Source organism: Narcine bancroftii, chromosome 6, assembly GCF_036971445.1.
Source record: "Narcine bancroftii isolate sNarBan1 chromosome 6, sNarBan1.hap1, whole genome shotgun sequence".
NCBI classification, from domain to species: Eukaryota; Metazoa; Chordata; class Chondrichthyes; order Torpediniformes; family Narcinidae; genus Narcine; species Narcine bancroftii.
In genome coordinates this window covers 23,181,997-23,204,934 of record NC_091474.1, presented here as the reverse complement: position 1 = coordinate 23,204,934, position 22,938 = coordinate 23,181,997, and the positions used below count along the sequence as shown (strand labels likewise).

General features: G+C 43.2%; 2 protein-coding genes across 3 annotated transcripts in view; one reads left to right on the top strand and one right to left on the bottom strand.

The window, feature by feature from the left end:
• LOC138735815 (rho GTPase-activating protein 39-like) overlaps positions 1-22,938 on the top strand; it is a 195,361-nt gene that overhangs the window by 54,259 nt on the left and 118,164 nt on the right. The window contains exon 1 of one of the 2 annotated variants that reach the window (XM_069884288.1): positions 11,967-12,036. The exons of the other annotated variant lie outside the window; for it this stretch is intronic. The gene's annotated coding sequence lies outside the window, so the exon portion shown is untranslated. Of the gene's footprint in view, positions 1-11,966; positions 12,037-22,938 lie in introns of those variants that run through there. 2 annotated transcript variants of the gene reach the window in all.
• On the bottom strand, positions 2,167-2,801 carry LOC138737453 (nucleoside diphosphate kinase). Its single transcript, XM_069888173.1, has one exon. The coding sequence runs from the start codon at positions 2,762-2,764 to the stop codon at positions 2,303-2,305; it is 462 nt and encodes a 153-aa protein (XP_069744274.1). The 5' UTR covers positions 2,765-2,801; the 3' UTR covers positions 2,167-2,302.

Genomic DNA, 22,938 nt, shown 5'->3' with positions numbered 1-22,938 from the left:
CAAAATATGTACAAACGTTTCTCATTAGATTTACACATTGGTTTTTTCTCCCCTTTTTTCCCTCCTCCCTTCCTCTCCCTCCCCTCTACCCACCCCCCTCCAAAACCCATAAACATTCAACATATACAATACAACCACAAAACAATATCTTCACACAAAGGAAAATAAACCAGAAAAATGCATCGTCTATTTATAACACACTGAATCTAGTCTTTTTGTCTTCCCATCATTTTCATTCTCATTTTAGGGGATGGAGGTCGTAGGCAAGCTCTCTCTGATATGTTCCATGTATGGTTCCCAAATTTGCTCAAACATTGTGACTTTATTTTTTAAATTATATGTTATTTTTTTCAATGGAATACATTTATTCATTTTCCTTTCCTGCATTGATTTAACCATAAATTTTGCTACTTTATTCTTTTTACTTGTCTTTTGTTCAGTTTTATCCAACATTGGGTCCAAATTAAGGTTAAAATCCCCTCCTGTTAATATATTTCCTTGTGTGTCTGCAATCTTCAAAAAATATCTCGCATGAACTTTTGATCCTCCTCGTTAGGCGCATATATATTGAGCAAATTCCAAAATTCTGAGTATATCTGACACTTTATCATTCCATACCTCCCTGCCGGATCTATTATTTCCTCCTCTATTTTAATTTGTACATTTTTGTTAACTAATATGGCTACACCTCTAGCTTTTGAATTATAGGATGCTGCCGTTGCATGTCCTACCCAGTCTCTCTTTAATTTATGTTCCACTTCAGTTAGATGCGTTTCCTGCACAAATGCTATATCAATTTTTTCCTCCTTCAATAAATTTAGTAGCCTCTTCCTTTTAATTTGGTTATGTATTCCATTAATGTTTATAGTCATATTGTTCAACATGGCCATCTTATATCTTGCATACACCTCTTTTCCACCTCTTCACCACCTCCATCCCCCTTTTTCCCCATTTTCATCTCTTAGTTTTCTCTTATTACACTTAATGTAGGACAACACACTCAAGACCTAAAGTACCCCCGCAGTTCCCACATCCACTAATACTTTAACCCCAAAAGTTCCTCCCCTCTCTGAGTTGCCCCATGTCCCTTGCCGGGCAACCACAACTCCCCTTTTCATTTGGGTTGCAATCTTGTTCACAGCGTCAACTGATTTTGCAGTGACGGTTATTCCCCCTGTACCATCCCTCTCCAGAAAACACTTTTTTTTTTAAACACATATTTCAAAGCTCTTTTTTTCCCCTTACTCCCTTCCTTTCTCTTTTCCCTCTAGTTCTTTACATATACATTGTTTTTACATCTTTATATATATTTTATCGCCGTTCTTCATTCTTGTTACATCTCTTCTCCTGTCCTGCAAACGTTCTGTGAATTCTTGCGCTTTCTTTGGATCCGAGAACAGTCTGTTTTGTTCCCTGAGTATAAATATTTTCAGCACAGCTGGATGTCTTAATATGAATTTGTAACCTTTTTTCCATAAAGTTGATTTCGCTATATTAAATTCCTTCCTCCTCTTTAAGAGTTCAAAACTTATGTCTGGGTAAATAATATTCCAATGGTTTATTATCTTCTCTAATTTTATTCCTTGCCCGTTCCAATATATTTTCTCTTGTCGTGTATCTCAAAAATTTTACTAAGATGGATCTTGGTTTTTTTTTTTTTTTATTTTTTTTATTTTTTTTTATTTTTATTTTCTTTCATATTAATTTATTGGACAGGTCATTTGTCTTGGCATTCAGGCTTCCATATGATGTCAAAGTACACTTCATGAGTGAAATAGGAAAGTCTGCAGATGCTGCGATTGTAGTAAAAACACATCGAAATGCTGGAGGAACTCAGCCAGTCTTTTCAGTGTATATAGGAGACAAAGATATATTGCTGACATCTCAGGCCTGAGCTCTTCAAGGAATAAGCCAGAATTCAGACTTGGGGGAGGAGGGGAGTTAGAGCAATTTCTAAAGGATTGAGCAGGGAAGTGAGGAAATGTTTTCCTCTCACAAGCAGCAAGTTTGAGGCTTACCATTGCTTGGATGAGTATCTGCAACATGCAGGGAGACAGATCCAGTGGCTGTTTTGTTATGGGACATAAAATAGCCGCTAATTGTAATTTTCAATGAACCACTTGAACCCACAGCTAAGAACCCAAATAAGTACTGAATCTTCATACATTCTTTCATATTAATTTATTGGACAGGTCATTTGTCTTGGCATTCAGGCTTCCATATGATACTAAAAGTATAAAATAGATGATTTGACAAGCTTGGAATGATGCAGACTAACTGGAATTGTGCAGTTCGGAATGATTCATTCATAGATCCAGTCATGTGCACAGTTCTTGTACTCCACTATTTCCTCAGGTTTGAACCAAAGACTAATCTCCTTCTGTGCACTTGGCACTGAGTCACTCCCATGGATGATATTCCTGCCAACCTGAATACAGAAATCTCCACGGATGGTGCCAGGCTTGGAGTCTGCTGGGTTGGTCTCACCGAGCATCACCCTGGCAGTCTTCACCACCTTTAGACCCTCCCACACCATAGCAACAACAGGCCCAGAACTCATGTATTCAATCAGTTTGGGGTAGAAAGGCTTGTCTGAGAGGTCACTATAGTGTTTCTCGAGAAGAGCTTTAGAGGCCTTAAGGAATTTCATGGCGACGAGTTTAAACCCCTTCTGTTCGAAGCGTTTGAGGATTTCCCCCACAATTCCTCGCTGGACTCCATCTGGCTTCACAGCAATGAAAGTGCGTTCCAAGTTGTCAGACATGCTTCTCTGCGGCGACCGACCAGATCAAGATGGATCTTGGTTTTTGATGTGTCTGTGATGTCGGAGCTAATGCTCTGTGTGCCTTTTCTATTTTCATTTCTTCCTGCATTTCTGTCGTTCCCAGGACCTTGTGCCTTCTTCACCCTCCTTCAGGCCCACTATTTTTATGTTGTTTCGCCTACTATAATTTTCCAACATATCAATTTTCTGAGCTAACAACTCTTGTGTCTCTTTAATTTTTTTGTCACTTTCTTCCTATTTTTCTCTTAAGTCATTTACTTCCATTTCTACAGCCGTTTCCCACTCTTCCACATTCTCTACTTTTCCCTATTTCTGTCATTACTGGTTCTAACCTTTGCATTTTATCTTCTGTTCTTTTCATTTTCATTTTAATTGCATTAAACTCTAATGCTAACCATTCTTTTAGTGATCTCATTTGTACTTCAAAAAAGACTTTATCTATATTCTGTTCATCAGTTTTACCTTTTATTTCTCTTTGTCCATCAGTTTTACCTTCTATTTCTCTGTGAAGATCTTCTCTGTGTCTGTCTCTTCTGTTTTTCCTGATGAGCTGCTTGTATTTCTTTGTCGGGCCTCTTGTTGCTGGTCCTCCCCTCCTGAGCTGCTCGTCTGTTGTGCTTTCTGACACTGGTCTTTTTGTTGGTCTTCCCTCCGTCTATCTTTCACGTCTGTTTCGTCGCTCCCTCTTCTGCGGTCTTCCTTGTCCTCCAGATGAGAACCCTGGTGTCTGGTGTCCCTCAGCTGCTCGCTCTGTGACAGCCCGCTCCTCTGCTGAGCCCCCCCTCCTGCTGGTGACCTCTTTCTCCTTGGATTGCGCACAGCACATGCGCAGTTGCGCACTTTTGTTGGCTCAGAGAGCCATTTTTGTAGTGCACCGGCTGGTGGGTCGCAACTCCGCAGGGCAGGCACTGACCTCGAGGGTCGGGCGCTCCTCGTCACCACAGCGTCCTGTTCCTTCATGCTGGTAAGGCCGCCTTCTTTCTTCAGCAACTTTTATACCTTTTTTCTAGTTGTTCTTACTTTCTCCTTGGAAGCCATCTTCTTTCTCTTTGTATCTTTATCTATTTTTTATATTCTATTTTTGTTATGCTTTGTTTTTTCCTAACTTTCTTCCTATTTTCCTGGAGAGGGTGGGTTTTGCCGACCGGCCACTACTCTATCACGTGACTCCTTTCTCCCTTTGCATCTTGAGAATCTCTGCGTTGGCACAAAATACTTGAGTACTGAGATGAGTTTGTGGGAAGTGCAGGCTCTTCCTCAGATGGGGCATTAGTGGCTGATGGGATTGACGAGTGGGTGATCTGTGCGGTGGTCCACTCCTCTTCACTGATGCGTGGCCTCAATATTCTTAGTACCACGCCAGATTGCCACGGATTCTGGGAAGGTGGCATTTTCTTTTCCAGGGAGGCTGTCAGCACACCTTTCATCTCTCCAACTGGCAAATCTCTTCCCGTGGGTGAACTCTGGATAGAATTTTGATTTGGGAGTTTGGCCCAATGAAATCAGCACAGCCGACTGAAGGTGGTAGGACTGGGGTTAATGGCCTTGGAGAGGACAAGGGTTTACCCGGTCATTACAGTGAGGTGTGAAGATTTGTGGGGGCAGCGTTGGTGGAATTTTCACCTGGCCTGCTGCCAGGACTCTGGATAGAGGAGGGAACAGAGCACCACCATCCAGTATTTAGTACCTGTGCTTTTATGCTGGCATGTTTCCATTGTTGAACTTTCTGCATGGAGATGTGTTCTTGCTCCTTTCCTCACTGTGCCACAGGAGGAGGAGATCGATTCTGTTCTCCCCATACTCCCAGACAGCAATCTGTTTAAGGCTAACGGTGTGAAAGGCCCGGGAGATCCTGAGTTCCTGGGTCACCACTCGCCTGCGGTGTGAAAACGCTTGCAGCAGAATTCCAAGGCAACACTGCTTTATTTCTTTCCACCTGCCTCCGTCTGAGAAAGGATTGGTGATGAGAAGAAAAGGCTTTTGTTAGTGGATTGGTATTGAAGTACTACTTGAAAATATGTTTGCACAGGTAGCTGTGTAAATCTTACAAATCCCCTCCATTTATTTCTTAAAAAAAACACTGTTGCTCTCTGTAAAAACTCAGTGCTGGAGAAACTCAGCAGGTCAGTGAGTGTACATTATAGAGCAAAGATAGATTGCATCACCAATGATATGTAAAGATATTTATGTATCTTTTTACCTTTGCTATGTAAAATGCATTATTTGACTGGCTGAGTTTAGAAATTTAGGGATAAAGCACGGTAACAGGCCATTTCAGCCCATGAGCCCAATTACACCCAGTTGACCTACAACGCCTTGTATGTTTTGAAGTGTGGGATGATACCGGAACACCTAGAGGAAACCCTTGCAGAGATGGGGTGATCGTACAAACTCCTTACAGACAGCGCGGGATTTGAACCCTGGTCCCGATTGCTGGCGCTGGAACAGCGTTGTGCTAAGTACCGCCTGCAGCGTTGTTTTTCCTTCAATCACGGTATCTGTCGGCTTTGTGTTTAACTCCTATTGTGTTCTGTGTTGTGATCTGCGACAATTTACCGTCTCCCTTCCCCCCCCCAATCTCATCCTGGATCTGTTGATTCCCTGTTGGGACACGTACCTCAGTTATTTTGGTCATTCTTCATACGTTATCTCTGTCCTCCGATCCCCACCACCCAGGCCATGCTCTCTTCAGTCTGCTACTGCAGGTACATGGTCCTTTATCCGGAACCCTTGGGGGACAGTGTGTTCCGAATTTCTGAATTTTCCGGATTTTGGAAAGCCCACCCGAATTATGCTGCCGTATCCACCCCCACCCCCTTTCAGTTGCCTGGCCACCTCCCCCAAGCGCCGGCCACCTCTCTCCCCACTTAGCAGATTTTGGAGCTTTCTGGATTTTAGATGTCCAAATAAAGGATCGTGTACCTGTAGCAGGAGGGAGGTGCAGGAGCCTGCAGACAAACACTTAGCAGCACAAGGACAGCTTCTTCCCTCTGCCATCAGTTTTCTGAATGGACAATGAACCACAGGCACTGTCTCATTTTCTCCTGTTTTCTTGCACTATTTATTTATTTTTGATATGTAACTTGTAGCAATATTTGCACTGAAATGCTACCTCAAAACTACGGGTTTCGTGACACGTTCATGCCAATAAATTGTGATTCTGTTATCGACGAAGTGTGGTAGGTGAGCCATTCTGTAGTCAGGAGAGGGGAAGGAAAAGGAAATGCATTTAAGCTCAATCACCATAGCATTTCTTTGAAAGACCCACACAGTTTGTGCCCAAGAGCTTGGAGGTTTTTAAAAAAAGGTTGGAGTACCCAACATAATTTTCCCTCCCCAACTTGGTGGGATCAGTGCTACTATTGCCACTTAGACTGATTCACTATCGAGAAGGGCTCGAAGCTTGAGCCGTTGATGCGCCCCATGATTGTTTACTGCCTGCTCACCCACAGCAGGAAGCCATCACACTGATTTTGATGGATGATTTTACAGTTGCAGTTGCAACCCTTCTTCCCTTCACCTTTACGCTCAATCGGTTGAGCGTGCCTCTGGCTTGCCATATTCTCCACCCTTCAATCCAGACGTCATTCTTTTGCTGGAGTTAACCTCTCTTTGGCTGTCAAATGCCTCCCTGAACTGCTGAGTACCTTCGCTCTGTCCGCATCAATGCCAGGGATCTCCCAGTAGCCAAACATTTCAATTCTGCGCCACCCCCCGCTCCTGCACCGACATGTCTGTCCACGGCCTTATACTGTCAAACCATGCCCATCCGTAAATTGGAAGAGCAACACCTAATATTCCGTCTGGACACTCTCCAACCAAATGGCATTAACATCGACTTCTCTGGTTTCTGCCAGCCCACTCCCCATTCTCCCTATCTTGCCCATCCCTCTGTCTCCTTTCTACCAGCTCTCCACCCTCTTCCCTCCATTCGCAGAGCCATCCCCCCCTCCCTGCTTGCTGGTGTGCCTCCCTCCTTTCTCCCCCTCCCCCTTTCCCCTCCATTGTGTTCAGACGCCTGCCGATATTTTTTTTGTGTACCTTGAAGGGCTCAAGCCCAAAATGATGGTTATGTATCTTTATCTTTGCTATATAAAGTAATGCTGTTTAACCTGCTGAGTTTCTCCAGCGTTGTGCTTTTACTTCAATCACTGTCTGCAGAATTTGGTGTTTTCTTTCTTTGGCTTGGCTTCACGGACGAAGATTTATGGAGGGGATAAAAAGTCCACGTCAGCTGCAGGCTCGTTTGTGGCTGACAAGTCCGATGCGGGACAGGCAGACACGATTGCAGCGGTTGCAGGGGAAAATTGGTTGGTTGGGGTTGGGTGTTGGGTTTTTCCTCCTTTGCCTTTTGTCAGTGAGGTGGGCTCTGCGGTCTTCTTCAAAGGAGGTTGCTGCCCGCCAAACTGTGAGGCGCCAAGATGCACGGTTTGAGGCATTATCAGCCCACTGGCGGTGATCAATGTGGCAGGCACCAAGAGATTTCTTTAGGCAGTCCTTGTACCTTTTCTTTGGTGCACCTCTGTCACAGTGGCCAGTGGAGAGCTCGCCATATAACACAATCTTGGGAAGGCGATGGTCCTCCATTCTGGAGACGTGACCCATCCAGCGCAGCTGGATCTTCAGCAGCGTGGACTCGATGCTGTCGACCTCTGCCATCTCGAGTACTTCGACGTTAGGGATGTAAGCGCTCCAATGGATGTTGAGGATGGAGCGGAGACAACGCTGGTGGAAGCGTTCTAGGAGCCGTAGGTGATGCCGGTAGAGGACCCATGATTCGGAGCCGAACAGGAGTGTGGGTATGACAACGGCTCTGTATACGCTTATCTTTGTGAGGTTTTTCAGTTGGTTGTTTTTCCAGACTCTTTTGTGTAGTCTTCCAAAGGCGCTATTTGCCTTGGCGAGTCTGTTGTCTATCTCATTGTCGATCCTTGCATCTGATGAAATGGTGCAGCCGAGATAGGTAAACTGGTTGACCGTTTTGAGTTTTGTGTGCCCGATGGAGATGTGGGGGGGCTGGTAATCATGGTGGGGAGCTGGCTGATGGAGGACCTCAGTTTTCTTCAGGCTGACTTCCAGGCCAAACATTTTGGCAGTTTCCGCAAAGCAGGACGTCAAGCGCTGAAGAGCTGGCTCTGAATGGGCATTTGGTGTTTTACTCTTCTACAAATTCTCACCCCGTGTTTAAATTAATACAGCATGATAACAGGCCCTTCTGGCCCATGTGCTTGTGCCACCCAAGTACACCCATGAGACCAATGAACCTGTATGTCTATAGAACATGGGAGGGACACAAGGCGAATGTACAAACTCCTTGCAGGAAGTGGCACATTTGAACCCAGGCCGCTGGTGCTCTAATAGTGTGTGCTAGCCATGTTTGCTGTGGCCTTGTTCCTGTGAGGCTTTGTCATTTCCTCCACTCCTTCATCTCTGCATTCATGCATCGGTTATTCTCTCTGTATTTCCTTGCCCACGACCTTCTCTGTTGCTCTTTTGCCAGTAGCTATGAAGCGTCACATCTCTCTTGAACAAGTTACACAACTTGCAAGGTTCTGGCTCTGATTTTAAAGCATGTCCTGATGTGAATAAGTGATAGTTCTGCCTCGCCCGTAGCAAAAGGAATCTCAGGGTTGTATTTGATGACATGTATGTACTCGGACAATAAATATGAAATCTTTAGCACCTTTTCCATCACACCTCAGTTGTTCACTCTGCCCTTCAGAGGGGTTACTTTCATTTCTGTGATTTGTTGGTTTGGTTGCTGACGTAGGATCTGTACGCAGCCTGCGAAGGGGTAGGCTTGAAAGCATAAGAGTTTTCCCTCTTGTGAGCAACTTGGTCAGGTCGTCTGCTGTCTACAATTTCTTTTTTCTTGAAGTATCCTAAATCAAAGGGATCTTGGTTTTGCAGAAGGCTGGCTGGACTTGTCTTGAAAGCATAAGAGTTTTCCCTCTTGTGAGCAACTTGGTCAGGTCGTCTGCTGTCTACAATTTCTTTTTTCTTGAAGTATCCTAAATCAAAGGGATCTTGGTTTTGCAGAAGGCTGGCTGGACTTGTCTCATTTTGGCAAAGAAGCAAATGTCTTGAGCTTCAGGATTAAAAAAAGCATGTGAATTATTGCAGAGATTGCGCAGAGGTCACAGTGGATGTGGAGCGGAGCTGGTTGGGTAGTTTTAGTCATCTGGGTGACCCTGCCACTGCCTTCAGCTGAGCCTATTCAGTGAGATATTCTTTGTTGCAGTTCTGGAATGTTTTTACATTGCTTGCTTGTTGTGGAAAGGGAAGGTATACTTGTCGCAGTTCCAAGGAGTTGCTTTGGCTTCCAGTCTTGTAGTCTGTTGAAACACAATGGCTTCTACATTGGAATCTTTTGTCTTTGTTGAACTTCCATTATATTTGAATATTTTTGTTTTCACTGCCTTGCTGCCCTCATTTGAGATAAAAGACTGATTTACAAGCTGATCCATATCTGACATTTTTGAAAGAATTGGATTGTTTGCCATCCAATAACAAAAAGAAAGGAGAAAATAGTGTAATTGCGAACAAGGCAGAAAGGACTGAAAACAAAAACCCCTGGTATCTAGGACCTTTTGAGTGTTGGTAGATGCCGGATAATGGAATTTTACGGTTGCTTGAGATTGTGTGTTGTGTGAAATGGCATGTTGTGCAATTGGCGTACAAGCAGGGAGGCACACCAATTTTAATCTTGCATTTTTTAACCTATTTCTGCAATTTTTCTTTTGCCAGTGGCTTGAATTCAGGGCAACAGGGTAATGCTGGTGAATTGTCGTTGCAAATCGTGGGATTAAGATGGCGGTTGTGCCCATTTACGTGAATTTAAGTTTGAATGTCAAACTCAGCACTGTTATTTGAAACAAACATCAAGCAGGAATCACGGACACTCGAACCAAATTCTGCTTGGAGGTGATCCTGACAATAGGCTCCTAGTTCGACAATGGGTGTAATAAAAGTCACTGGTCAACCAGCATCATTTGCAAGATGAGATGATGCCTACCCTGTTCCTGCGATACACACCCACATTAAATTATGCTTTGGCTGTGGTAATCCAATTGATTTGATATCATGAAAAGTACTTGATGGGATAATTTCTGCGGTCAGAAGTCCACAGTGATTGAGCACTTGGGGGTTTTGAACTGCTTGATGTATCATCTGTCTGAATTTGAGTGACATCCTTCCACTACTGGACATTGAGGAGCTGATACGGGGGGGGGGGGGGGGGTACCCCTCAAACAACAGAGGAGGAGGAGGGAGTAATCACAAGTGGAAAAAGTTTTACATAGCAAATCAGACAGTGAATGGAGCAATGTAATCTGTTCACAAGACACTGAAGATGCATGAAGCCTGCATGGTTTTCCTCTTGTACAAAATTTCATTGTGAATAAAGTTTATTTTTGCAAAAAAAAATTAAACCGAATGACCATATGAGTAGAATTCCATTGCTTGGAGATGCTAAAAGAAATCCTTCTCCATCTGCTGTTCTTCCTACCCAATGAATCGATCTCTTCATGCAATTCATCTTACAAGGGAAGTTCACCCCATGTCCTGGCCAATGTATATCCCTTTACTTACTCATTCTCAACCCAACAACCACCCCACCTCCCCATCGAGGACCACAGCACATTTAAATAAGAACTTGGTTCTCTTTTCAGCTCGCATAGCAAATATTTTTCATGTTTTTTTTAATGTGCTGTAGTTGGGAGGAGAGAAGTACAGAAGAAACCAAAACTTATCTACTTCACAAGGGGGGGGGGGGTGCCCATGAACTGAGCTGAGTCCTCGGGTGGGGGTGGGGTCCGTATCTGAAAGAAAGGCTGCTCAAGAGCCTAGAATGTGGTCCTTCTCCACAAAGCCTTTGTGTTGGCTGTACCAAGCTTCACACTCGTTTGGTACAGGCACTAAAAAGCAGCTCTAAAGTTAGATCAGCTCCGGCATCTCCTGATAAGTGCATAATATGGTTGCCAAAAGCTTTGGCACTTAGTTGGGGATTTTACTGTGATGTGATTTAAGGCACTTTGTAAATCTTGATCCACTGCCTACTTCAATTATCCACCATCAGTTCACTGTAGAGACAAACAAATGTAGTCTCCATTAATTAGGCTGACTAAATTCCCTGCTGTCTCTGGGAATCTTTTGGCAGTCAGTTTGACTTCATTTAATGTTCTGTGCACTTTATCCAAGATTGTAGTCAGTTAGCATAGAAGTGCACTCTGTCTGGTCTATTGAGATGAGATAACACCTATTGCAACGCCTAGTCTGTGGAATTACAATACAACTCCGATTATCTGAAATCGGATTAACCAAAATCCTCAGTTAGGCAAAAATTTTTTTGGACCCAAAAGTTCAGCTCCGAAAAATCTTTCAGATAATTGAGGATTTCAGAAAAATCAGAATTTCTCATTTACCTGAAAGATTTTGAAGCTGAAATGATGTTATTTTGCCCCCTCCTCCCCCCCCCGCCGAAAAGTTTTGGATAAATGAGGATATCTTAAAAAAAAAAATCAGAAATCCTCAGTTATTTGAAACTTTTTCAGAGCCGAACTGACGTCACAGGTTGAAAGAAATTTTGGAAAAACCTCTGAGTGGAATTTTGAGATTTTGGTGTTGAATTTATCTTATTTTCTCAGGATTTTTGGTGAGAATTAAACATTATTTCATGCTTTAAAAAGCCTCCCCTCGTTGTTTGTTGTTTACAAATGATTTGCTGTTGCAACTGTGCTGTTTTATTAAAAAAAATAATGACCTGATATCCGAAAATATCGTTTATCCAAAATAGGCCTGGTGCTGACCATTTAAAATAATTGTATTGTACCTGATTGTATTCTGAGAAGCATTCCAAGAGCTCTGTTCTATTACATCATCGAAATATTCTTGAAGAGGTCAGATGTGGCCTTCAGAAATGTACGAGAGTTGTAGGTAAATTGGGGTATTTAGGCAGTATGGACCAGAAAGGCCTATTACCCTGCTCTATGCGTGTCTTGATGTCTGTCTAATATTCTCTCAACTGTTTCATAGCCTATAATCACTTCACCAGATTCCTTCCAACAGACACTGCAAGAAGACAGGACCAGGCATGCGAGCACAGTCTGGTTTGCACAAGAGCAGTTAGAGGGACGAAGGATGAGAAGTGACTTCGTAGAGGGATTTAAGATTCTGAAGAGCTTCAATAGGATGGACAGCCTGCACCTTTTCCTGGAGTGACAATAGCAAATTCCAGAGGGCAGCCGTTTAAGGTGAGGGGAGGAAAGTTGAGGGGAGGAAAGTTGAGGGGAGGAAAGTTGAGGGGAGGAAAGTTGAGGGGAGATGTCAGAAGTCAGCTTTTTTTTTACACTGAGAATAGTAGGTGCTTGGAATGCATGGCTGTGGATGGTGGTGGAGGCTGGTTCAGTAGGGATGTTTAAAAGGCTCTTAGATAGGCATGTGGATGTAAGGAAAAATGGTGTTCTGGGAGTGAGGTCGGGAAGGGTTAGATTGTTGGGTTTCTATCAGTCAGCTCAAGGTCGTGCTGCAGTTGGTCAGTTGAAAGACAGTTTATTTTAGATGGTTGCAGAGATAAAAGAGCTCAAAGAATTGGTGGAGCAACTCAGCAAATCGGACAGCAACAGGACTCGTTTCCAGTCTCGATAAAAGTGTCCCAACCCTGAAACTTTGACCGACCGTCTCTACCCACAGAAGCTGTCTGACCTGCTGAGTTCCTCCACTTAGTGGGGGATTTTACTGTGATGTGATTTATGGCACTTTGTAAATCTTGATCCACTGCCTACTTCAATTATCCACCATCAGTTCACTGTAGAGACAAAATTCTTTCTGCTCAAGATTCTGGCATCTGCAGCCTTCGTGTGAGGGAGAGAGATGCAGTCTTGAGCTTTTCAAGCGAAGAGTGCAGATTATTTTGTTTGAAGAGTGGGAGGAAACTGGAGCTCCTGGGGAAAGGCCATGCACACACAGGGAGAACGGGCAAACTCCTTACACGCAGTGCGGGTTTCAAACCCAAATCCCGATCACTAGCGCTGTAACAGTGTTGCACTAACTGCTTAGCCAACCGCACCACCCCTTATTCTTGCAATAAGAAGCAGAAAGAAAGCAGGTGGCATACATAATACTTGTATCCAAGAAGTGTGCCAAATTAAAATTCGGGTTTTGCCTGTTGGGATTTGAAACTTAATTTGAGGATCTAGGAGAGGGTGGAAATTCATCGAGCTGCAGTGTGATGTGTCGCATTGTGAAGTTAAGGCACCTACTCTCACTGATCTGTGGTAAGCTGACAGCATATCGGGCGGAGACAGACTGCTTCAACATGTGCTGCCCCCGCAGACTTTGCTGAAGGCCATCGGATAAAGGCATGAGTGGAACCAAACAAAACACGAGCGCAGAGAAATCAGCTATTTGATACAATTGGTACATGCTAGCATTTTTCTGTTCTTTATGTCCATTCTTGTTTCAAGGAGCTACCTTGCCATTTAAGAAGACTACTTTGTGGATTCTGTATCAAGAATGATAAGCAGCAGAAAATTTCACATTCCAATCTCCTTCCGCACTGGGAGGTTCCCCCCGCCGACTCACCTCCTTTGTTCACTGAGTTAAATTTATCTCTCTCGTCACTGCTGCCAGATGTCCCCACCATTTCCATTTTATCATTAGGAGTTCAAAATTGCCAAAATGCTCCAAAAGCCACCTCTACCAATTTAAAGTCATTTTCTTCATGCCGAGGAGGTTTATTTTGCTATTTTCCCCCCCTTAATTGCTTTCATTGATATTTTGTACTTGGAAACCATTTCTATGCTCTTTTTTCCATGTACAATCCTTAAGATGTTCAAAATGTTAGACAAAAGTGCCCTGCAGAACTCACTCCCCACCCAAAAGAAGGCTTTATTACCTTCTGTGATTTGTTCAGGGTTTAAGTACTAACTACAGTAAAATTCCCAGTATCTGAAATTCAAGCAACCAGCAAAACGAAGACGAGGATATTAAAAAAAATTAAAATAATTAAGCATAAGTAAATACTTAAATAAAAGTTTAAAATTGTAAAAGTTGTAGCTAGCTGCTACAAGCTTATGGCCCTGTTGGGTCTATAGCACAGGAGAAGTTATAGCTGCATGCAGGTTAGCTCAGAAAGAACCCGCTGTTCCCAGAAAGAGCAACACAAACCCAGTTGAGTGTAGTTAACACTGAGCTTTATTGGGCTCACAGCCCTGCTTTTATTCTCAAGCTGAGGGGCGTGGTCAAAGGCCCCTCAGCGCTGATTGGTGCATTTGCGATCCGCTTTCCTTGATTGGCCAGTTAGGCTCCTTTTAGTCGTGGCCAATTGGAGGGCAGCGCTGCAGGCCTAGTGCAGCCTGCCAAATCGTTGTGTTCGCTTTGTGAGGGGCCCCCCCAGGGGGCCGCCAAAAAGTAAATGTTCCCAGAGGCAGCACATCATCCCTTGGCGAAGATGGGAGGAAACATTCAGCCAGCGGAGTGCCACAGTCATGTCCCACCCGCAGCAGCTGTTTCAATGAAGTTTGAATAAAGTTGTGTCTGAATAACATGGTGTCGCCCAGGATGAAGAGCCAGTCAATGCCACTGGGGCAACTGTCCCAAAGTGTGTCCCTATCAGAATTTATTGTCATGAACAAGCCATGAAATTCGGTGTAATATGGCAGTGTCATAGAGGAAACATTCATATTATAACCATTTTATGACATTACTATAAAAAATGAAATAATGACAACAGTAAATAATGCATGAAAAGTGAGGCAGTGTCTTTGCTTCATTGATTATCTAATGGGAACAGGAAAGAACCTGTCCTTCTGTCGCTGGGTGCCTGTCTTCAGGCTCCCGTACCTTTTCCCCGATGGTACCAGAGTGAAGAGGCCATGGCCTGGGTGGTGGGGGTCCTTGAGGATAGAGGCTGCTTTTTTTTTTAAGACACCCCCTGCCTAGTAAAGGCCTCCATCTTGGTATATTATTGTATTATTAGTAAGACTTTATTGATAAACTTGGGGAAGAGGATTTAATATTGATGGTGGAACGGTTAGCGTAGCAGTTAATGCCAAATTATTACAGCGTCAGTGAATGTGGTTCGAATTTAAATAATGTAAGTTACGGGAATTACCTGATTAAAGTGAACTTTACATCATTCAGACCAACCATACTGATTTTTTTTTTCCAAATTACATTTCCCAACGTCTTTTGTCTCTTAAACTGTGTATTCTTAACGCGGGTGTATTAGTTGGGTGTTGTAAGAGTGTGTCTCAGGCAACTGGAAAATTTGCATATCTGGCATCCACAATCCCCATAGGTGCTGGATACTGGGAATTTTACTGTATTTTGGGGGAATAATATTGCTTTGCAAAATGTCTACAGAAATGCCAGAATCAAATCTGCAATGTTATTAAGGAACGCTCTTCATAAACCTGATGAATACTTGCAGAGTAAATTATTTGAGACCTAATGAAAGGTTGCTGCATTTGTAACAAGAACGTTTGATCTTGTGTTGAAGTGGCCTTCGCTGGCTTTATAATGTGTTCTGACCAAAAAGAAGCTGGTGAATGTATTTTGAAACCTTTGTGGAAAGGATGAAAGACTCATCTGTGGTTGGGATCCTGCCAGACAATGATGGAATGGTGTGTTTTCGTGGCAGGTCTGAGTTATCCAAGATCCCCCTCCCCGACAACGCTTGCCCTCCACTATGAAGATAATGTAAGGTCAGGGGCTGTGCTGTGGAGCCATGGAGTCTTCGTCATTCAGCCACGAGAGAAAAGGCTTTGCAAACCATCAAGTGTCTCCACTGACCTGGGATTGAGGATGAAGCCTGATTTAGTCATCGAGGCAGACAAGTTCTGGAGGCATGTACATGCGATAGAAGACCAAATGGGACCATTTGAAAGCTGTAATAACTCCCCTTCTGTGGAGCGTGTTGACAATTTTCCCTAATCAGAATCAGAATTTTATTGCTATGAACAGGATGAAATTTGTTGTTTTGCAGCAAATAAATTAGTGCAAAAGAAGACAAAGTGAGGCAGTGTTTCTGGTTCATTGTCTATTCAGAAATCTGATGGCAGAGAGGGAAGAAGCTGTTTATGTAACGTTGGTTGCTCGTCTTCAGGCTCCTCTACCTCCTTCCTGATGGTAGCAGTGTGAGCAGGGAATGGCCTGGGTGGTGAGAGTCCTTGAGGAGAGAGGCTGCTTTCTTGAGACAAACTCCCTTCCTCCACCCTAACAGCAGACCATGCAGGCTTGCTAAATTTCCTCCGTGTTTTCTCAACTGAAGAGGGCTCAGCTGGTGGATCACTGATTTAGAAATAGTCAGCTCTCAGAAGATTCCTTTGGGTGCGATAACAAAGCTCTCAGTTTCTGAGTGTTCTTAACTTCATTGTGACTAGGTTCTAATCCAGCACTGTCTGTTGGAATTTGTCTGTTCTCCCTGTGACCTGCATGGGTTTTCCCTGTGTTCTCCATTTCTTTCCACCCTCCGTACGGGGTTGTAGATTAATTAGGTGGCAAGGGCTGCTTCTCTTTTAACATAACATAACAATTACAGCACGGAAACAGGCCATTAGGCCCTCCTAGACCGCACCGAACCAAACACTCCTCTCTAGTCCCACCTACCTGCACAATGACCATAACCTTCCACTTTCTTCTTATCCATATACCTGTCCAGCTTTTTCCTAAATAATAAAATTGACTCTGCCGCCACTATTTCTCCCGGAAGCTCATTCCACACCGCTACCACACTCTGAGTAAAGAAGTTCCACCTCAAGTTTCCTCTAAACCTCTGCCCCTTAACTCTTAACTCATGTCCTCTTGTTTCAATCTCTCCTACTCTTAACGGAAATAGTCTATCCACATCCCACTCTGTCTATCCCTTTCATAATCTTAAATACTTCTATCAAATCCCCTCTCAACCTTCTACACTCCAAAGAATAAAGACCTAATCTGCCCAATCTCTCCCTGTACTCTAGATGCTTAAACCCAGGTAACATTCTGGTAAATCTTCTCTGCACTCTCTCCACCCTGTTTATATCCTTCCTATAATTAGGCGACCAGAACTGCACACAGAACTCTAAATTAGGCCGCACCAATGCCTTATACATTTGTAAATTAAATTTAAATCATGGTTATGCCAGGAAACCCTGCAGACATTGGAGCAAGGATGCTCTTCAGGCTGAAGTATCATGAAAGCAAAGTCATGAAGAAACGACCAAAAAATGGTAGCCTGAAGACGAGCACCCATTGTTACATAAACAGCTTCTTCCCTCTCTGCCATCAGATTTATGAATAGACAATGAACCAGAAACACTGCCTCACTTTGTCTTCTTTTGCCCTAATTTATTTGCTGCAAAACAACGAATTTCATCCTATGTTCATAACAATAAAATTCTGATTCTGATTAGGGAAAATTGTCAACATGCTCCACAGAAGGGAGTTACTACGGCTTTCAAATGGTCCCATTTGGTCTTCTATCGCATGTACATGCCTCCAGAACTCGTCTGCCTCGGTGACTAAATCAGGCTTCATCCTCAATCCCAGGTCAGAGGAGACACTTGATGGTTTGCGAAGCCTCTTCTCTCGTGGCTGAATGACGAAGACTCCATGGCTCCACAGCACAGCCCCTGACCTTACATTATCTTCACGGATATTAGTATATAGTGGAGGGCAAGCGTTGTAGGGGAGGGGGATCTTTTAAAAAAATCAACTGTGATAGCAGTTGGCCTGTACGGTGTGAGTTCTAAGAGTTGGTGCTCAATTCTTTCCCTTGAGAAGGATCCCAGCAAGGGGAAGGGTGCCTGGAAGAGGATTGCCTGTTGGTTAAGAAAATACGCCCCGCCACGTGAACTACATTTTGTTACGAAGAACCTCTAGTAAGGACTGTCAATTCAGACTCTTGCTCACTTTGGTACAAAGGAGCAACAACCTTCTGGGAGAGAGACAGGAGCTGGCCAATAAAACCAAGGTGCACCTTTCCACAGGTTTTCATCATCCCTGTGAACAGAACAGCAAGTTGCAGTATTACCAAGAGGGCAGCATGCACAAAATAACTGAAGTTCCACCTGAACATGTGTGCTCCTGCTGTAAAGTGTGAAACACTAGTTGCATTCTTCAGTGGCAAAAGCAGAGGGAACCCACAATTTAATTTGCCATCTGGACTTGAGAACTTGACACCCAAATCCCGGCCTCTGACTTAAAAGCAGGAATATAAGAACATGACATTGATACTGATTTGTTTCTGGGATATGAAGGGCGCGCAGGAAAGTGGATTTGAGGCAACTGTGATCGTATTTTAAATTATTATTTTTATTTTGCATTTTATTTACTGCACTGTAGAAGCTGATTCAGGCCCATTTCAAAACTTGTGCCACCCAAATGCACCAAAATTAACCTTCAATTCCTATATGATTTGGAGAGTGGGAGGAAACTGGAGCACCTGGGGGAAAGCCCACATGGGGACAGTGCAGGATTCTAACCCGGATCATTGGTGCTGTCAAAAAGTAGTGTTGTGCGAACCGCTAGGCTGACCATGACATGCATTGATTCTGTGGTACTGGTCGAAGAATCTGTGCTGAGCTGTGATTCAAGCTACATTTATTGTCTCCCTCTCACTTCTATGTTTGATTGAGCGGAGTAAAGAGCCTTTTTAATTTTTAAAAAATTAATATATATATATCTATTTTTTAATCACACACACACACACACACACACACACACACACACACACACACACACACACACACACACACACACACACACACACACACACACACACGAATACCATGCAGTGGGAAATCATCTAATGCAGTGGTTTTCAATCTTTTTCTTTCCATTCACATACCACTTTAAGTAATCCCTTTGCCATTAGTGCTCTGTGATTAGTAAGGAATTACTTAAAGTGGGTTGTGAGTGGGGGGAAATAAAGGTTGAGAACCACTGGTCTAGACCTAATTGTTACTGAAATATTTTGCTTGAGAAAAATTGTCATTGGCCCATTTCCTTTTGAGTTACGAAACTGCGCACATAACGAGTCACTTAGGTATGATTAAAACAAGGGTTTTTGAACTTTTTCCTCTCCTTGAGCGATCCCTCACAGAGCACCTATGGCATAGGGATTACTTAAAGTGGTATGCGAGTGGGAGGGAAAAAAAAACCATTTAAAAGCCACTGCTCTAATGGGTCAATGCAGCAGAAAGCAATAATTCAGTCAAGAGGCTAGAATGGATGCAGAGATGATAGCTCGGCCGTTTGTAGATTGGTGGAGTTCCTGAGATGGGGAGGGGCAAGATTGTGAAGAGATTTGAAAATGAGAGGCGCCTGAACAGGATGGAAGTAAAAGAGAATGCTTCCTCTCGTGGGAGAATCCAGGAATAGGGATTACTGTTGGAAAAATTATGGCCCGTTTGAAATGGCAGTATTTTCCCTCTTGGAGTTGTGTGTCTTTTGAACTTGGTTTCCACCACAGTTTGAGGGAAAAATCTTTGATGGCAGAGGTAGGAGGATCCTCACTAAAGGAGGGAGTGGCGGGTGTCTAGATGAAGCAGGGAGTGCAGAGTTGAGGTAACAATCAGACCAGCAGGTTTTCCTTCTGCTTGTGTTCAAGAGTGGGAGTTTTTAAGAAAAAAACAGATAAAGTGAAAAATAAACAGTGTATGTTTGACACAAGAACTTGGCCCACCCGAATGTGATATAATGAGCAAGTGTTTCAAACGGCAGCAGTTGAATCATATTCTCCTGTCCTGAACATATTTGTCTCTTTGCACTTTTTAAATTTCTTGGAGGACCTACAATTCAAGAAAACATTTGATGTAAGCTTTCATCATTCCCTTGAGTCCGTTGAAATGAATTGGGTCTGCATTGTCAATTTCAAATTGGCAGAAGGTTTACTGGTTGAGAGCTCAGAAACTGACCAGATTCTCTCTGAAACGCACAGATTGTCTGGTCTCATTCCTTCAAACCCACGCCATGTGTCAGTCGAACAGGGCAATGGCAATCACAGGCGGTTTCTCTGACCCATTTTTGTTTTGTCAAGCAGCAGCATGACGACGTATCAAATAAAGTAAGACTTGTTTTTGTCTGCAGGTCTGTTATTGATTTTCTCCTCCTGCCACGTGAGGTGTACCTTACAAAGTGGGCAGGCCCATCAAGTCCTTTCAAAGGGATATAAAATGTCAGGTGCATAAACAGAAGACCCAGATTACTGTGACAGTACTCTTTAGAGATTAGGGTACTGTTACAAGTATCCGGTTACAAAGCTGTGCTGAGCAGCTGGTCAAGGAAGAGGGAGAAGGCTCCATATTTTTATTACAAACACTTTGTTATTCTTTAAACATTGAAAGTATGTTTAAAGAGTACAATTCGATATTGCATATGTTCAAGATTGTACACGATGCTTGTGTGCCTCCCTCCGAATCATGGGATTGTTAAGGCTCAGAAAGAGTCTGTTCCAAGCTACATTTAATGTCTCCCTCTCACTTCCATGTTTGATAGAGGGAATTGAAGAGCCTTGTTTATATAGTAAAATTGCTTGCCTGCTTCCACTTTGGAAGTACATTCAGTAAGTGTGTACACGTGGAGAATCATCTTGTGGGTCAGTGCAGCAGAAGGCAGTACCCAGACAAATCAAGACTCTCGAATGAGTGCAGAGAAGATTGGTGGAGATTCTGAGATGGGGAGAGTCGAGATTATGAAGAGAGCAGCTGAGCGAATCCCTTCTTTCCTCTTTTTCCTTAAAAGATAATTCTCCCTCGCAAGTCCAGCCAGTGAATATTATCATCCTTGGTCGCATTGGGTTCCCGATCATCACCACTCATCACGTTTTCCTTCATATCCCTGTTTTCGATCCATCAACCTAGCCTTTTCGTGTTGTACCAAATCCTATGTACTTTATATAGCAAGGATAAAGAGACAAAACTAAAGTTTCATGCTTGAGCCCTTCAAGGTAAATACCAAGATGAAGGGCTCGACCCTAAGACATCGGTTATGCATCTTTACCTTTGCCGTGTAAAGTACACAGTTTGACCTGCTGAGTTTCTCCAGCTTTTACTTCAATCGTGGTGTCTGCGCACTTGTGTGTTTTAATCTTCAATTCTATTGTAATCTGACGTGAGAATCTCAATTCAAGATAACTGTGGAGGGAGGGAACTGAGCCCATCTGGCTCTGGCTTTGGGCAGTAGCGGAGAAGGATACGCTGCTCCACACACCAACTCTTTCCCTCTGCCCACCCCATATCTAATTGCTGACAAAATCATTAGAACCAATTAAAAGTTAGAGACCAAAAAAAAATGCTGGAAATGCTCGGCAAGTCAGGCGGTGTCTGGAGAGAGGAGAGGTAAACTTTCATAACACATAACATAACAATTACAGCACGGAAACAGGCCGTTAGGCCCTTCTAGTCCGCACCGAACCAAACACCCCTCTCTAGTCCCACCTCCCTGCACAATGCCCATAACCCTCCATCTCCTTCTCATCCATATACCTGTCCAACCCTTTCTTAAATAATACAATTGACTCCGCTGCTTCTCCCGGAAGCTCGTTCCACACGGCTACCACTCTCTGAGTAAAGAAGTTCCCCCTCATGTTACCTCTAAACCTCTGCCCCTTAACTCTTAACTTATGTCCTCTTGTTTCAATCTCTCCTACTCTTAACGGAAATAATCTATCCACATCCCACTCTGTCTATCCCTTTCATAATCTTAAATACCTCTATCAAATCCCCTCTCAACCTTCTACACTCCAAAGAATAAAGACCTAATCTGTCCAATCTCTCCCTATACTCTAGATGCTTAAACCCAGGTAACATTCTGGTAAACCTTCTCTGCACTCTCTCCACTCTGTTTATATCCTTCCTATAATTAGGCAACCAGAACTGCACACAGAACTCCAAATTAGGCCGCACCAACGTCTTGTACAATCTCAACATCACCTCCCAACTCCTATATTCCATGCAATGATTGATAAAGGCCAGCATACTAAAAGCTTTCTTCGCCACCCTAAGTATTTATAAAAAAATTACTAAAAACTATCAAATAAAATCTAACAAATTTTCTTGATTTTAGGAGTCAGAAGGTTCAGGTTGGGCGATTACAACTTAATTCCTACAGTTTATAAATAGGATTCCCAAATCTTTCCAGAAATTTCAAATTTGTTACATAAATTACATGTAATTATTTCAAGTATCAAGGGACTTGGGGGGTTCTCGTTCAGGAAAACATAGTGAGTGGGTAACCACCAGGTTGGATCAGGTCAGTAATTGACCTGAAACATTCACTGTTTTCTTTCTTGGTACATACTGCCTGACTGTTAATTTTTCTTTCTGATTTTGAAGTTATTGACCTCCAGAAGGCATTTTTTTTTTTTGATGCAGGCCTGTTACTGATTCTTCCGTTAATGACTACCTTGTGAAATTCATTGATAGCAGAGAGCCTGAAGTCCGCGCTGCGGCTCAGGCGAGGCCCACACCTGTGGGTAAACCTGTTCCATGTGTTAGTCACTCTTGGAGAGGAATAAAATAAGTCACTATCATTTTCTCAAATAAAATTAGAAATTGCTGAAAGTACCAAGGCATTGCAGGATTTGTGGGGTGAGGAACGATGAACATTTCAAGTCGATAGTTTCTTTAATCAGATTGAGAAAAGTTAGAAAGTCGTGAACAGACAGGGTTGGAGAAAACAAAGGGAGTGTTTCTGATAGAATGGGGACCCGGACTGACTGTTTTACAGTAACCTTTTACCTTTAAACCTGATCTCTTCCTTGCCTTACTCTCAATGAAGTTTGAAGCTGTCGACCCAATCTCATGAGAGCGGCACAGCTTGTGACATTGCCCTCCTTTGTCCTTCAGCTCACGATTTTTTGTGCCATTACTTGCTGCAGGTGTGAGCATGGGCAGAGCAGGTCGGAGCTTGGGGTGGGCCAGGCCCTGCAGAGCATCACCTTCATCAATGAAATTTGAGGATTAACGTGGAGATGGTGAAATGGTCAAGTCAACTTTATTTATCGTTCATACCCTGCTCGCGTGGTAGGAGGAGATAGCGTTTCTCCAGGACCACGGAGCATATTTACAAGTTAGGAAAGCAGTTAACACCTTAAAATATTAAGGTACTAAAACGTATATACTGAAATTCTACAGTACACTATCCACATCTGTACTGGTAGTTCACGACCC